The sequence below is a fragment of the Pteropus alecto genome, unplaced genomic scaffold (assembly GCF_000325575.1).
Source record: "Pteropus alecto unplaced genomic scaffold, ASM32557v1 scaffold433, whole genome shotgun sequence".
Lineage (NCBI taxonomy): Eukaryota > Metazoa > Chordata > Mammalia > Chiroptera > Pteropodidae > Pteropus > Pteropus alecto.
In genome coordinates this window covers 1,298,959-1,313,437 of record NW_006433953.1, presented here as the reverse complement: position 1 = coordinate 1,313,437, position 14,479 = coordinate 1,298,959, and the positions used below count along the sequence as shown (strand labels likewise).

General features: G+C 53.4%; 2 protein-coding genes across 6 annotated transcripts in view; one reads left to right on the top strand and one right to left on the bottom strand.

Annotated features, from left to right (window-relative positions):
* ARHGAP9 (Rho GTPase activating protein 9) overlaps positions 1 to 8,238 on the top strand; it is an 11,727-nt gene extending 3,489 nt beyond the window's left edge. Inside the window, exons 2-18 of one of the 3 annotated variants that reach the window (XM_025044730.1) lie at positions 658 to 1,365; positions 1,664 to 1,887; positions 2,811 to 3,035; positions 3,220 to 3,333; positions 3,532 to 3,636; positions 3,857 to 3,918; positions 4,061 to 4,151; positions 4,368 to 4,463; positions 4,596 to 4,694; positions 4,944 to 5,085; positions 5,171 to 5,278; positions 5,630 to 5,728; positions 5,894 to 5,971; positions 6,117 to 6,170; positions 6,418 to 6,552; positions 6,870 to 6,975; positions 7,615 to 8,037. In XM_025044730.1, the coding sequence (XP_024900498.1) occupies positions 1,050 to 1,365; positions 1,664 to 1,887; positions 2,811 to 3,035; positions 3,220 to 3,333; positions 3,532 to 3,636; positions 3,857 to 3,918; positions 4,061 to 4,151; positions 4,368 to 4,463; positions 4,596 to 4,694; positions 4,944 to 5,085; positions 5,171 to 5,278; positions 5,630 to 5,728; positions 5,894 to 5,971; positions 6,117 to 6,170; positions 6,418 to 6,552; positions 6,870 to 6,975; positions 7,615 to 7,786 (2,226 nt within the window). In that variant the 5' untranslated portion in view covers positions 658 to 1,049 and the 3' untranslated portion in view covers positions 7,787 to 8,037. Of the gene's footprint in view, positions 1 to 657; positions 1,366 to 1,663; positions 1,888 to 2,555; positions 2,708 to 2,810; positions 3,036 to 3,219; positions 3,334 to 3,531; positions 3,637 to 3,856; positions 3,919 to 4,060; positions 4,152 to 4,307; positions 4,464 to 4,595; positions 4,695 to 4,943; positions 5,086 to 5,170; positions 5,279 to 5,629; positions 5,729 to 5,893; positions 5,972 to 6,116; positions 6,171 to 6,417; positions 6,553 to 6,869; positions 6,976 to 7,614 lie in introns of those variants that run through there. The other 2 variants (XM_006908947.3, XM_015586976.2) reach the window with 2 other exon arrangements.
* The window catches only part of GLI1 (GLI family zinc finger 1), a 10,359-nt gene continuing 3,917 nt past the window's right edge, over positions 8,038 to 14,479 (bottom strand). For 2 of the 3 annotated variants that reach the window (XM_025044727.1, XM_025044728.1), the window contains 9 exons: positions 14,290 to 14,478; positions 13,887 to 14,031; positions 13,457 to 13,546; positions 13,236 to 13,373; positions 12,755 to 12,904; positions 11,967 to 12,131; positions 11,232 to 11,462; positions 10,402 to 10,669; positions 8,038 to 9,981 (listed from right to left, as the gene is read on the bottom strand). In XM_025044727.1, the coding sequence (XP_024900495.1) occupies positions 8,237 to 9,981; positions 10,402 to 10,669; positions 11,232 to 11,462; positions 11,967 to 12,131; positions 12,755 to 12,904; positions 13,236 to 13,373; positions 13,457 to 13,546; positions 13,887 to 14,031; positions 14,290 to 14,478 (3,121 nt within the window). In that variant the 3' untranslated portion in view covers positions 8,038 to 8,236. The remainder of the gene's footprint in view (positions 9,982 to 10,401; positions 10,670 to 11,231; positions 11,463 to 11,966; positions 12,132 to 12,754; positions 12,905 to 13,235; positions 13,374 to 13,456; positions 13,547 to 13,886; positions 14,032 to 14,289; position 14,479) is intronic. The other variant, XM_025044729.1, reaches the window with a different exon arrangement.

Here is a 14,479-nt window from a genome sequence, read left to right as displayed (position 1 = left end):
TTTCCCTTCTCTTATCTCCAGTGCTTAACACTGTTCCTTTCACACAGGAGGTACGCAGCTAAGATATGAGAGAATGAACCCACACTCTAAAGCAGGGGTCTCCAACCCCTGGGCCATGGACTGGTACCAGTCCGTGGCCTGTTAGGAACCAGGCTGCACAGCAGGAGGTGATTGGTAGGCCAGAGAGTAGGCTTCATCTATATTTGCAGCCGCTCCCCAGGGCTTGCATCACTGCCTCAGCTCCACCTCAGATCATCAGGCATTAGATTCTCATAGGAGCACTGGTCCCTTGTACCAAAAAGGTTAGGGACCGCTGCTCTAAAGCACTGCCTGCCTAATAGGCTTAAGTACAGAGGATTGTATCAAGGCTTCCCACCTCCCCAAAACATGTCCTCTGTGTTTCTCCTATCCATTTTCTCACTCTCTCTTACTTGGTCTTATTATTTCTCTGGCTCTCTGTTTCTCTGCCTTTGTACCTCTCTGACTCTACACAGGAAGCATGCAGCTTTAGGTCTAAGGTGATTGGTAATGGAAACATTGGTGTCTGTGTAAATTTAATAAAGGGTCACAAACTTTTTATTTTTGTCATTAACTTATTTCTCTTTGCCTGTGTTCTGTCTTAGACCTGATTCTTTCTCTTCATCTTTCTATGTCTAGCTCAAGCGTCCCACCACCACCTAGCAACAGCTCCTCCTGCCCCTGGATCTTCTGATGGGCCCCAGAAGGTACTTGGAGGAAAATCAAGCTAAGACTTATCCTCTGATTTCCTGCCTTGCTGGCCTCACAGCCCTGCTGACCACATCCTCTGTCACCTTACTTATATACTTCCTCACCAGTCACATCACCCAGGAGTTTTCAGCCCCCAAAACCTGTCACTGACCCCCATCCAGGCCCTCTGCTTTACCCCCTCCTCTCACCCCAGGGTTCTTGTCCTTCTCTTCCCCGAATGCTGCTCTTAGCTCCATGTCTCTCTGCATGGAAGTAAGCAGTCCCGTCCCTTTCTGGATATCCAACACCCCTTTTTCCCACAGGTGACAATACTGAACACTATGTTTTCAGGCCAGTGGTGGCCAATTACTTGGGGGAGCCTAGGGTTGAGGCCTCGAAACGCTTCTCAGGGGTCCCAGCTCTGTGCCCTCTATGCCTTCACTTATACTGCGGCAGATGGCCGGCAGGTGTCTCTGGCTGAAGGAGACAGATTCTTACTGCTTCGAAAGACCAACTCAGACTGGTGGTTGGCAAGGCACCTGGGAGCACCCTCCACCTCTCGACCCATCTTTGTCCCAGCTGCCTACATGACAGATGAATCTATTCCTCCCCAGACCCCAACCACCATCACTCCAAGACAATCCCTCTGGAGTCCTGGTAAGTAAGCCCTCCCCCATAACCTATCTACCTCCCTGGTTATGGGAATTATTGGAAGGCTTCTCCTCCCCCAAGCTTCTGCTGATCTCTCTTATATTCCTGTGATCAGCCTACTGCTCATCCTCACCGTGGTGTCCCCATTGCCTCTACTCCTAGTGCCAAGCCTTTGCAGTCTCATTTTATTTTTCACAGCCTTCCCCTGTTCTTGTCTTCTCTGTGAGCCTCCAGGATGAGGAACCCAGCTGAGATCACGCCTCTGATCACCTGCCCCCTTCTCTCTCCATTTTTCTGTTTCCAGGGCCAAAGTTGTTTCCTGGCTCATTGGAGGAGCTGCACCTGTCTCGAGCAACCCCAGGCAGAGCCCAGGCAACATCTCCGCAGCCTCCTCCTCTTCCCCCTAAAATGTGTAGGAGTGTCAGTGTTACCAGTTTGAGGCCCACCCTCCTGGAGCCCTTCCAGGAAGGACCAAGTGGAAGATCTCTCTCCCAGGAAGACTTGCTGACAGAGGCCAATGCCAACATGGTGAGTCACAGCTCTCTTAAGCATCAGCAGTCAACAGATTTTTACTGCTGGATCCTGTCCTAGGCACAATGGCAAATAGGAAAGACAGACTGTCTGCTCTCAAGGGATTCCCATGGGGTGACAACATAAGTAAACAAGTAAGATAACTCTTGATACTGAGAAGTGTTAACAAGAAGGTAAATATGGTGGAGAGTGACTGAGATGGTCTGGGAAGGCATCTCTGGGATGACATTTAGTTGAATCTGAGTAAGGAGAAGGCAGAGAAAGTCATGAAGCAAACTAGATGATGAGAAGGAATTCTAGATGAGGGACAGCAAGTAGCAAAGATCCTGTGGGTATGTGGAACATGGCAGATGATGATACAGGACTTAAAGAAGGCCAACCTTGGGTACGCTTTTCTCTCTTGTCCTCCTGACTCCTGGTCCAAGGCAGGGGAAGTCCTGTGTCCTGTCTTGCCAGCTCAAGTCCCCTCTAGAGATGTAATTCTCTTGCTTTTCCCTAAGACTCAGCCCCTCCCCTCTCTTACTTTCTAGTGGATGAAAAATGGCCCCTCCTCACTCATACCCCCTCCTCTCTGTCTCCTTTTACTCTGGAGGATATGAGGGTGGGGCGCTCCCCTCAACTACCACTCTCCCCCCCCACAAAAAGCCTGTTCCCCTTTCCTGTGGCCCTCGGGTGGGGGTGGGGTGGGGGAGGAGGGAAGTTGGCAACAGGAAGTGAGGAGAAGAGCAAAGAAGATTGTAAGGGAGTTGAAAAAAAAACTCAGCTGGGGACGAGGTTTCTCCTCCAGTACCTGGGTCACCCCAGCCGGGATCTGGTGGTGAGAAAATCGGTGGGGGAGAAGAGGAGGTGTTTAGGTGGAGAAAAGATTGGGGAGGAGCACAGGAAGAATAACTACTTCTTTCTTCCCCCTTTCCTGGCAGGCAGGACCCCAGCCCCTCATGTCAGAGGCCCCTGTGTACTGTAACTTGGTGGATCTTCGCCGCTGTCCTCGGTCCCCACCCCCAAGCCCTGCATGCCCCCCGCTGCAGAGGCTGGACGCCTGGGAACAGCACCTGGACCACAACTCCGGACGCTGCTTCTACATAAATTCGCTGACTGGCTGCAAGTCCTGGAAGCCTCCACGCCGCACTCGCACCAGAGAGACGGTGAGATCTTCTCTCCTGCTCATTCCTTTGGCCCCTCAATCTCTTCCTTTCCCCCACTGTACCCCAAAGCAGTGTGTTTTCTTTCTGGGGCTCTCCGAAGAATAAGAAAAATTTTTAAAAGGGTACTGAGATCTGGTTGAAGTGACATCGGGATGTAACTTTACTTCTCCCCACCCCCCGCCAGAACCTTGGCTCCATGGAGGGGACACAGACCCTGAATAGGGACAACAGTGTCCTTCAGCCTCAGGCAAAGGGCTCAGAATCTGACACAGGGACCCCAGAACTGCTCAACCCCCAGGTGAGATCCCCTCCTCCTCTGGATCACATGCAAGAAAAACCATCTTTTCACCGTTTTCTCTTTTATGCAAGCCATTCTTTATTACCTCCCTCCTCCCCTTCCGCCTCCCATCACCCACATCCGCACCCCTCTTCCCCCACAGCCAGGGAGTCCCAAGTTAGAGTTTCCTCCACCTGTTTCTTCAATCCCCTCCCCCAGGGTTCACCCTGCCTCCGCCCACGCACCTCCCAGCTGGAACCCTCAGACCAGCCTTCAGCCTGGCAGCCTCCTCGGCCACTGCCGCAGGTTCTGGATGACCCCCATGTAAGTATCCCATTTTAGTGTGAATGTCAAGATTCTCCCTGCCCCGCCCTCACCCCCAACTCCTGCTCCTCCAGAAACATCTTCCTCTTTCTGGGTATCCTACTTACCCAGGCTCTCCTGCAACTTGAAAGGCCCTCGCTCCTAGGAGACCCCATAGAGAAAGCTGGGGTAGCTGTGAGGAGCACTGGGTGACATTGATACGCTTCCCTCCACTTACCAGGAGGTGGAAAAGTCGGGCCCACTCAACGTGACCAAAATCGCCCAGGGGGGCCGCAAGCTCAGGTGAGGAGAGCTAGGAATAAAGAGGGGGCCTGAGCTGTCAGACTGAATCCATAGGGGTCGAGCAGAGTGTTGGAAAAGCTCCCTCTGCATGCTATTCTAAATGACCTTTGCACTAGTACCACTGACCCCTCCGCCCCCGCAGGAAGAACTGGGGCCCGTCTTGGGTGGTGTTAGCCGGTAACAGCCTGGTGTTCTACCGAGAGGCACCGCCTACCGCACCCTCTTCAGCTTGGGTGAGTGTGAGGGGGGGAAGGGCGGGTGCAGGAGGGGTTCAGGGACAATTCTACCTGCCTCAGGCCAACTGTGGCGGTGGAGGTGGGGAGGGCGGTATAGAGGAAGGTAAGGAGTTAGAAAAGAGCACAGCCTCCCTTGTTCTTGCGGTTCATCAGGCGAGAGGGAAGCAGTGGGCGAAACCGAGCCGTAGCCTCAGTTTCTCCCCTGATTGCCAGGGACCAGCGGGTAGCCGACCCGAAAGCAGCGTGGACCTACGCGGGGCGGCCCTGGCCCACGGCCGCCACCTGTCCAGCCGCCGCAACGTCCTGCACGTGAGTGCCCTCCCAAGCATCCCCAAAGCCTTACCCGACCCGAGTGCGCATCCCCAGTTTTCCGCACCGGTCTCTCTCTCTGCCTCCCTGCTCTTCATGCTGACCCCAGCCTTTTCTCTGCCGGCCACCCAGATTCGAACGGTCCCTGGCCATGAGTTCCTGCTGCAGTCAGACCACGAGACCGAGCTGCGAGCCTGGCACCACGCTCTGCGGGCAGTCATCGAGCGCTTGGTGAGATGGGTGGGAGGGGGCGGGACAGAGCCGGGACCCGCTCGGGCCGGGGAAGGGCCGAGGGAATGAGGAAGGAACAATAGGATTCGCGGGTGGCGGCGGGCAGGGTGAGCTGAGTGTAGAGCCCTGGGATGGGGCTGGGACATGGGTTCCTCTAGCCGGTTAGGGTCTCCTTATGACGAGCTGAGGGTGCAGATTTCCCTCCTCTTCCAATCTCCGACCCCGCCCGCCACCCCTATCCGGGTCTAGGATCGGGAGAACCCCTTGGAGCTGCGTCTGTCATGTTCCGGACCCGCGGAGCTGGGAGACCTGAGCGCCGGGGAGGACGAAGAAGAGGAGTCAGAGCCCTTGTCCAAGCCACTGCTACGTTTCGGTGCCCGCAGGAGCTCCAGTAAGGGGCGGGCCTGGGGGACGGGATCTGGGGGCGAGTCTCCAGGTGGCTGCGCTCACGCTGTGATTCCACCCGCCTCCTACAGGTCGTTGTCCGGAAGGAACCGAGCAGAACCGCGTTCGGAATAAACTAAAGCGGCTTATCGCAAAGAGACCGCCCTTGCAAAGCTTGCAGGAGCGGGGTCTTCTCCGAGGTGAGGTGGACTGGGCCCGCCGGCACCTTCCTCCTTCGTGCCTGCTGTGATGTTTTTATGTTCCTGATCTGAGCATCAGCCCATTTCATAGTTAAAAAAACTTCAGCAAGGCTCAGAGTAGAGCTTCCCAAAACTAGGTCAGAGGTCTTCTGAGACCACTAAACCAAACTTCTACAGACAACTAAAACACTTTTCCCACTACTGCTGATTGTTAGGGGAGGGGATTACTTCCTGTCTCAAGCCTTGGAACAGGCAGCCAGGAGGGCCAGCCCAACTTTGGGGTGAATACCTACGCTGAGCAAAGCTCCCATGGGTGATGCTGACACAGGCTCCACCTCTGTGCCTCCCCAGACCAGGTGTTCGGCTGCCAGTTGGAATCACTGTGCCAGAGGGAAGGGGACACTGTGCCAAGCTTTGTGCGGCTCTGCGTTGCTGCTGTGGATAAGAGAGGTCATTTTCCCAGAGACCCCAGAATCTCCCCTTCCAACAGGCCAAGGCCTAGAATTCCCCACTTCTGTTACCCTAGTCTTCCCTCTCCACCCTTGGCTCCCTCACCAGACCTCACCACATACATTAGAGAAGGAATCCTTATGTGCTCCTTGCCTCATCTCCTAGGTCTAGATGTGGATGGCATTTACCGGGTGAGTGGGAACTTGGCAGTGGTCCAGAAACTTCGATTCCTCGTGGACAGAGGTGAGATCTGTGAGCAAGTGGTGGTACTAAGAACTCATGCCTCAGAATTGTTGACAATTCTGCGTGAGGGAGCTGGCAGAACAGGGAGGTCTTCTGGCAAGAACTACATGTCTTAGCTCTTGATCTCTTCTCATATATGTTACAGAGCGGGCAGTCACCTCCGATGGGAGGTATGTCTTCCCAGAACAACCAGGACAAGGTACTTACATGGAGGGCCCCTTAGACCCTTAAAGTTTTCCTCATCCCCCATGCTTCCTGTGGATTCCTCCATGTCCTGCTCCTGGGAAGGTTGTCCCCATCCCCATCTCTGCTGTTTTGCCCCACTGTGTACCCTCTAAACATTTCTGTGGTCTTTCTTAGCTGGATCGTCTCTCAAACACCTGATCTCTCAGTCCCTCTGGCCCTTCACGAGCCCTGAACCCCTCTGTATCTCTTTCTCCTTCCAGAAGGCCGGTTAGATTTGGACAGTGCTGAGTGGGATGACATTCATGTAGTCACTGGAGCCCTGAAGCTTTTTCTCAGGGAGTTACCCCAGCCTCTGGTCCCCTCACTGCTGCTGCCTGATTTTCGTGCTGCCCTTGGTAAGGAGTGGGAGCTTTGGGCAATACTCTTGATATTGGGGAGGCATGAGTGATAAAGATAGAGTAAAGGTTCCCTTATATGCTCCTGTCTCATCTTGGGCACAGAGATGGAAAATAACTTTTAACACATGTACCAACTCTAGTTGTGAATGTTTAGAGGGCAGAATTGAAAAAGAATTCTAAGGCTGCAGTTGTGCTCAGCAAAAGAAAGCTGTCATGGATAAATTATGTCTTTCATGGGCCTGGGAAAGAATAATAAGTTACCCACCCTGCCCTAACCTCTCCCCCTTGCCCTTCCCATTACTGTTTCTCTCTAGCACTCTCCGAATCAGAGCAGCGCCTGTCTCAAATACGAGAATTAATAGTCTCAATGCCAAAGCCCAACCATGACACTCTGCGGTACCTCCTGGAGCATTTGTGCAGGTTGGGAAGACTGAATATCTTTGTTCATGTGGGCAGAGGGTGGGATGGGGCATGCAGCAGGGACTCTGTTCAGATAGAGTGAACATAGGGAAACACCTAAATTTAGAGGAGATTGAGGAAACAGGCAACTTCTGTGCAGGGGATGTGTTATGAGGGTCAAAGACTTTTGATAGGTCAGCATCAAATGGGGAAATGGGAACCAAGACAAGCCCAGAGGTGCTGTCTGAGAAATAAGAGAAATCTAACCTCTCCGTTGCTTCTGCCTCTTGTCTCCCATTGGGAGAGCAATGATAGCTTAGTTGGCTGAGCTAGGCCTGGGTAGTGACTTCTGCGAGAAGATAGACATTTGAATTAAAGCCTCCCAAATTGTGAGCAGAGAGGACTCTAGGGGCATTCTCTGAAGCTGGGAAAGAGATGGTTGTATCTTAGATTGTATCTTCAAGTTGTATCCTGAAGGTTTCTCCACTGGCCCCATCTCCATACCCCATGAGGCTCTCTCCTTGGTTTCCCTTGGCCACCTTGTGGAAGGATCCCAGAGTGAACTCTTCCCCCTAGAAAGGGGCTCAAACCTTTGAAGAATTATATTTGAAGTGGCAAAGCTGCTGCCTTAAAACCCCTTCTCTTGGCCTTTGTCTACAGGGTGATAACACACTCAGATAAAAACCGCATGACCCCCCACAACCTGGGAATTGTGTTTGGACCAACCCTGTTTCGGCCTGAGCAGGAGACATCTGATCCGGCGGCCCATGCTCTCTACCCTGGGCAGCTAGTCCAGTTGATGCTCACCGACTTCACTAGCCTCTTCCCCTGACTGGGCCAAGGAAGAAGAGGAAATGCATTTCCAGTGGTCTCTGTTGGGTACCCTTTGGTGGTATGGTGTTAGAGGGCTGTTCTGAGGACATCCCGTGTCTCCCAGATGACTGTCTCCATCTTTGTGAGTGTGACCTGAGGGGCTGGGACACAGTGAGGGAGCCTCTCTAAAGAGGAAGATGGGAGGATTAACCACTGCTTCTCTTGTTCTATTGTCACTCCTCCCCAAGATAACAGCACATAAAGTAGGGCTTTCTGAAGCAGTTCCTTTATTATCAGGAAACCGTGTCATTAACAAATTTTCCCCCCAAACATATACAGATTGTATACAGCCCCCAGCTTCTACCTCTTACCCCTGGGGCATCCCAGGGGGCTATGGCTCCTCCTCCCAACTTCTCCAGATGGTCACCCCTTAGGAAATGTGGATCTGTGATGGGTGGGATTCCCTACTTTAGGCACTAGAGTTGAGGAATTGTGTCTCCCCAGGTAGGGATCCCAATAAGACACTCATGTTGCCCACAGCCATGTTGGGGGGTCCAGAGGGAGGTGGGGTGTGTTCAGAGCTGTCCCCCTGATCATGGGAAGCGGGTGGACTCAGCCCCTGGGCCTCATCCAGAATAGCCACAAAGTCCAGCTGAGTGTTGTCAAGATCAAGAGAGTCCAAGGGGTTACATACCTGCCCTTCAGGAGGAGGGTACAAGGTAGGACCCCCTCCCAACCTGCCCACCTCAGGGTGGCCACAGCTGGGATTGGTGCCCCCTGCCTTGAGGGGCCCATAGCAAGTGGGCAGTGGAGGCAGAAGTCGGGGTGGTGCTGCTGCCCTATGGGAAGACTTGGTTGTCCCCACTGCAAAATTTTCATGGCATGGTGAAGGACTGGGATAGGAGCCTGACTTATGATTGGACAAGTTAGGTGCAAAGCCAGATCCATATGTGGCCACTGGGGCCTTGGCAGAGCTTGGGTTAACTTGGGAGCCCCCCAGAAACTTGGGACTCTGGTAGAATGGTTCCTGGACTGGGGGATCTCCCCTGCCCCCACCCTCCCACAGAAGCTCCTGTTGAGACTGAACATAATTACACACAAGCTGAGCCTTGAGCTGTCCTGTGGAATGAGTAGGAGAATCAAAATCCAGGCCAGGCCTGGATTCTGAAGGAAGATAATCAGGGGTTGGCTGGGTATAGGGGCCTGACTGAGGATACTGAGGAGGGGAAGGCTGGGGGTAGTGAGAGAACAGAGTCTGTGGACGTGGAGGCCCCTCATTAGGGTGAGCATTAAGGCAGGGTGCCAGTCCTGTGGAGTCGGAACCCATTGGACACCCCTGTTCCGGCTTGACCTGTACGTGTCCATAATGTTCTAGACGTGGACACTGGCTGTAGGTTCCAGATGGAGACTTAGAGCCTGGGTATAGCCCAGAGTGGGAAGGGAACTCACCCCATGTTTCTGGAGTGGGATCAGGATAGGAGACCTGCTGAGGACAAGGGTTGTGGCTATAATTGGTGGGTGGACCAGGTCCAAGAGGTAGGGAGCCTGGACCCCTAGCTCCATAAGGCTCAGCTGCTGCCCTTTCAGGTCCCCCATAACCCAGAGTATCAGCAGGTGGGAAGTCCATATAGGGGTTCAGACCACTGCCCATCATGGAGGTCCCAACCTCTGGCTCCTCCCGTAGCCCTCTGGTATCCATGGCGACATTCTCAGTGATACTAGGGGGCTGTGGTGAGTAGACAGAGGTTGGGAGTGGGGGATCAAAGTTCCGTCCTCCTCCTGCCACGGTGGGGGAGGTGTGGACACAACCCAAGCTCTTGAACCGCTGGACTCTGGCTGGGGCTGGGCGGTCAGCAGCCCGGGCTGGGTCACTGGCCCTCCGGGTGACCCCTACATTGGGGTTGTATCCTGGATACTCAGCTCGGCTTCTCCAAGAAGGTCCAGGAAGACCCCCCATCCGATCCAGGCTGGGTGCTGCAGTGGGTGGGGTACCACCTCCTCTGGCTGAAGCATATCTTGCCCGGAGCAGGTAGTGCTGGGCAGGTGTGAGGCCAGGCAGAGAGGATGCCCCATTCTCTGGTGGAGAACCAGGGGGGAAAGGGGAGGCCAGAGAGGAGCGGCGACTGACAGTATAGGCTGAGCTGACGCTGCTGGAGCTGCTGCTGCGGCGATCAAGAGTAACTGGAGGGCCCAGACGACGGGACACAGGGGTGCCTGCAAGTGACAGGAAGAAAAGACAGGGTGGTCAGGGAGCCCCCTGAATCTCACTCTGCCTCCCCAGTGGGACAGCCTTGTCCTGGAATCCCAGAGAAAGGCTCTTTAACTCTAATCACTCAGTCTCCTCTTTCTTTCATGCCCTTTTAGCTTCTGTGTCACCAAGGGATTCAGGGCTGCTGTGAATGAACAGTTGTACAGGTTGTACACTGCACAATCCTAAGGGACAGCATTCACCTCACAGACTCTGTATATCACAACAATTTTCTGATGGAAGGAAGGAAAGTGTCTTAAGGAAGGGGGACCTTTTTCTAGTGTACGAAGGTGCTATATTGCAGCAATGAAGAGTAAAGTCCTCCCTCCAACCTCAGGGAAGGTCCAGATCTCAGCCAACAACCACCCCCCACACCCAGGTCTCACCAGTGTGGGTCAAGCTGGGCAGTTTGAGGCCCCGGGGCCCTATTGGCCGGAGTTGATGTAGTTGGTCCAGCCTGAGGTTCTCAAGGCGGCGAAGAGTGGACAGACCAGTGCCAGCAATGCAAGGTCCCTCGTCCAAGCTGGATAGGTCCTCAGTGCTCCCCCCTGTATTTCCAGTCATTTCCACACCGCTGTCTGTATTAGCTGCGCTGCCTGCTGGGGAGTGGTCACTGCTGCAAGATGACTGGGCCCCAGGGCTTGGCTGTGGCTTCTGTGGGGAAAATGAGGGCAGAGGGCAGCACCCTTCCCCCTTTCCCACAGCTCCTTGAACTTAGGGACTCAGTGACTGCTGGAGTTGAGGGCAGGCTTACAGGTGTAGTGAGGGTTGAGCAGGTGAGGGACGGGGCAAAGTAGAGGAGAGATGTTGAGAAAAGCCTAGGCTGGAACACAGATGGCCTGGGCTTGAATTTGTCCTCTTAGTCCTATGACCTTGGGCAATTTCTCTATGCCTGAGTTTCCTCATCAGAAAATGGGGAAAGTAAGTTTCTTTCTCATGAAGTTCTTGTGAGGAATACATGAAATTATACATGTAAAAGACTTAACACAATACAATAAGCCTTTTATAAGAATTTGCTGAACTCATTAAATAATTACACTCAAATCCTTAGACACTAAAATCATTAGATTTGGGGTAGCCTAAGGAGCAACACTAGGACGACCGGAGGACTGGCCACAGAAGAGTGGTAGGAGGGGATGGACAAGTTGAGAAGGGACTAGAAAGATGTCAGCAGGGCAGTCGGTATGGCAGCAGAGGTTTGCCTGGGCTGTCTCACCATGGCCCCCTCCGGTACAGTCAGTCTGCTCTCCTCCCTGACGGGGCCTCCATCCCGCTCTCTCTTGGGCTCCACAGTGGAAAGAGATGGTGCCCGGGGCAGAGGGCCGTCCCCTCGGTGCCGCTTGGTCACGTGGGCATCAGGACCATGCACTGTCTTGACATGTTTCCGGAGCGAGCTGGGATCGGTGTAGCGTTTGGTGCAGCCAGGGAGCTTACACACATAAGGCTTCTGTTGAGTGGAGAGTGAAGACAGTAGGTGAAGAGGTGAAAGAAAAAGAATGCAGAAGGAATGGGGGGAAAGTGGCATCAAGTGAGGATGAGGAGAGTAAGGGGGGAACTCACAGCACCCAAGGAAGTAATTATAGTGGGGGCCGTGGAGTAAAAAATGAGAGGATCAAGGGGAAGATTAGGAAAACTGACAGCCCAGGCCTGGGAAAGATGAGGGGGTGAACCCAGGTCAATGAGGCCTCATAAATTTAGGAGTTGAAGGAGCCAGGGGTCTCCTCTTGTTAGAATAGGTCTATCTTAGGTTAGCTCTTTGTCTGGTTAGAGGTAGGAGGTACGGTGGTAAGTGGAAATTCTTAGTTTCAGAAAGGCCTTCTCCGGGTAAATTGTGTTGGTGGGGGTGACTCACCTCTGTGGAGTGGGTGCTGGGCTAAGGGATTTCTTATGGGGTAATCTCCCCAGTAGGTGGCTTCTCAAGTGGGGAGGATTTCTTAGGTGGGGCATTCACCTCATTGGAGTGGGTCCGATTCTGGTGCTTGGCTCGGTCACTGGCATTGCTGAAGGCTTTACTGCAGCCCTCGTGCTCACACATGTATGGCTTCTCACCAGTGTGCGACCGTAGGTGCGTCTTCAGATTTTCGAGGCGTGAGTATGACTTCCGGCATCCCTCAAACTGAGGGATATGGGGGTGAATGGATAGCTCTCAGACGGGACATGGAATTAGAGGAAACCCAAATCTCAAAATAACTCAAGATGGGAGAGCACTGGGGCTTCAGGACAATTCCCATAATTAGGGGACAAGGACAGGCAAAAGCTGGAGAAACAAGTAACTGGAGGCACTCTGCCGGCAGGGACATCGAGCTGAATCCATATGGAGCCCCTGGTCAAGCCTGGGGCGGGTCTCCCTGATCTTAGACTATCTTAGAAGAGGGGTTGTCTGAGAGTGTCTTCTGTCTTCTGCAGGGCTTGCTTCTCCATTAGGCAGAGTAGTAGGTACTATGCCTAGGGTTCACAGTACTTTCCGGGGCCCACACAAAAAAAATGTCAATTTCTTTTAAAAGCAAGGGGAAAATTAGCTTTTACATCCAAGAAAGTATTCTAATATATAATACCAATACATTCATCTTCATTCCAACACAGTCATAAATATAAATTTTTATTATTTGTTTATAGAAGAAGGGGCCTACAAAAGCATAAGTGCCAAGGGCCCAAGAAAGTCATAATGGGGTCCTCCTATCCTTCGTGGGGAGCGCCTCTTTAGGGAGGGATCCTGAGCCTGGGAAGTGGGTACCTCACCGTGCACTTGTGTGGCTTCTCGCCTGTGTGTCTGCGCATGTGGACCACCAGCATGTACTGGGCTTTGAAGGGCCTCAGCTCCCTGGAGCAGCCCCCCCAATGGCACACGAACTCCTTCCGCTCCCCATGAATGTGCTCGCTGTTGATGTGCTGAGGGAGAAAATGCAGAAGCTCTCCGAGGTTCCCCTCTACCCCAAGACCCAAAATAGACCTTCCCCTTGCCCTCCTCACCCCACCACATTCCTCCAGGGCTCCACTTCTTGGGAGAAGATGGGGCAGGAAGAACATCATCGCCCACATCTCAGTTCTTCCAAGTTTGTGAAACAAAGTTACAGCTCCTTAGATTATATCTGCCTAAAAGGGTACTCGACCTCTGACCTCAGTATCTTCTGACTTCCCGCCCTCATCCTGATTCCACAGTGTCCCACCCAGAATGTCCTACAGGCTCCAGCCAGCATTCCTGTTACCCCCGGGGGCTCACGTGCACCAGCTGCTCCTGGGAGTCAAATTCCTGGCTGCAGCCATCCCAACGGCAGTCAGTCTCATACACAGATTCAGGCTCTGGCTTCTCTTCTCTCTCTAGGTCTTCCCGCCCATCCAGCATCCCCAGCAGGACGTCCTAGGGCAAGAGAGGCAATCCTAGGGTCAGTTGGGTGACAGCTTTTGTTATACTCAGGTTCCAGAGATAACCCCCACCCTTACCTGTGTGCCTGTGGAGTTGGGACTGGACATGTCACCTTCCAAAGGCTCCTCCGGGCACTTGCTAACCAGCATGTCCAGCTCAGACTTCAGCTTCCCCAAGGGAAGAGGTGAGGGTGATGAGGTAGAAGTGGGCAGAAGGAAGAGATTGCCCAGCCAGGTCTTCCTGCCCCCACCCAAGCAGCTGGAACCCCTGGGTTTGGGAGAGACTTCCTCCTTAGACTGCACTGATGAACGGGATGAGCAAAAGGTGGGCTCTCATTTGGAAGAGGCTTATTCAACCTGAAGAGTGAACCCCCAGCACCTGTACCCCTTTATTTTTCTGGTACTGAAAGCTTTTATATTCCCTGTCCTTCCTTTACCTTCCCCTATAAAGTCTTCTCCCCTCCCCCATCAGCTGAAGGAAATTAGGTGGCAATATGAGGGCTCTCACCTGGCAAGTTGGGAGGGGTCCCCGGGACTGAGGATGTGGCATCATTCCCCCCTGGGTGGGGTCATGGGGACCGCAGGGCTGGACCCCAAAGGAAGACGAGGTCCCTTTTTGGTGAGTCATCTGGGGTGGGAATCCCAGAGATGGGCTGAGGTGGAGGAGGGAGGGAGAGCAGTTACTTAAGACCATCACCTCAGAAGATCTCAGGAGTTCTGGGTCTATATGGAGGGTGTCTGGAAAACCGTACGGGAAATGGTCAAGGCAGTCCTGGGGAGGTACTGAGGAGGGCTCCAATGCCTTTGGAATATTAGGGATTAAAATAGGGTCAGGTGGTTTGGAGGGCTTGAGGCTTTTAATCAGGCTTGGTAGGGTCTTTAGGGGCCTTTTAGCCTGAGGCTATCTGCACCTCATGGTGCTGATGGAGAGGTGACCATAGGAGCCCCCTGGAGAAGCACAGCGTGAGTTGATGAAGGCCACCAGGGAGCTGGGCGAGGTGCGGATAACTGTTTGCAGGTCCAGGTTGGCATCTGACAGAGGTGAGATGGAGAGCGCTCGCTTCTTCGTCAACTTGACTGCACTCCGGAGGAGGAAAGAGA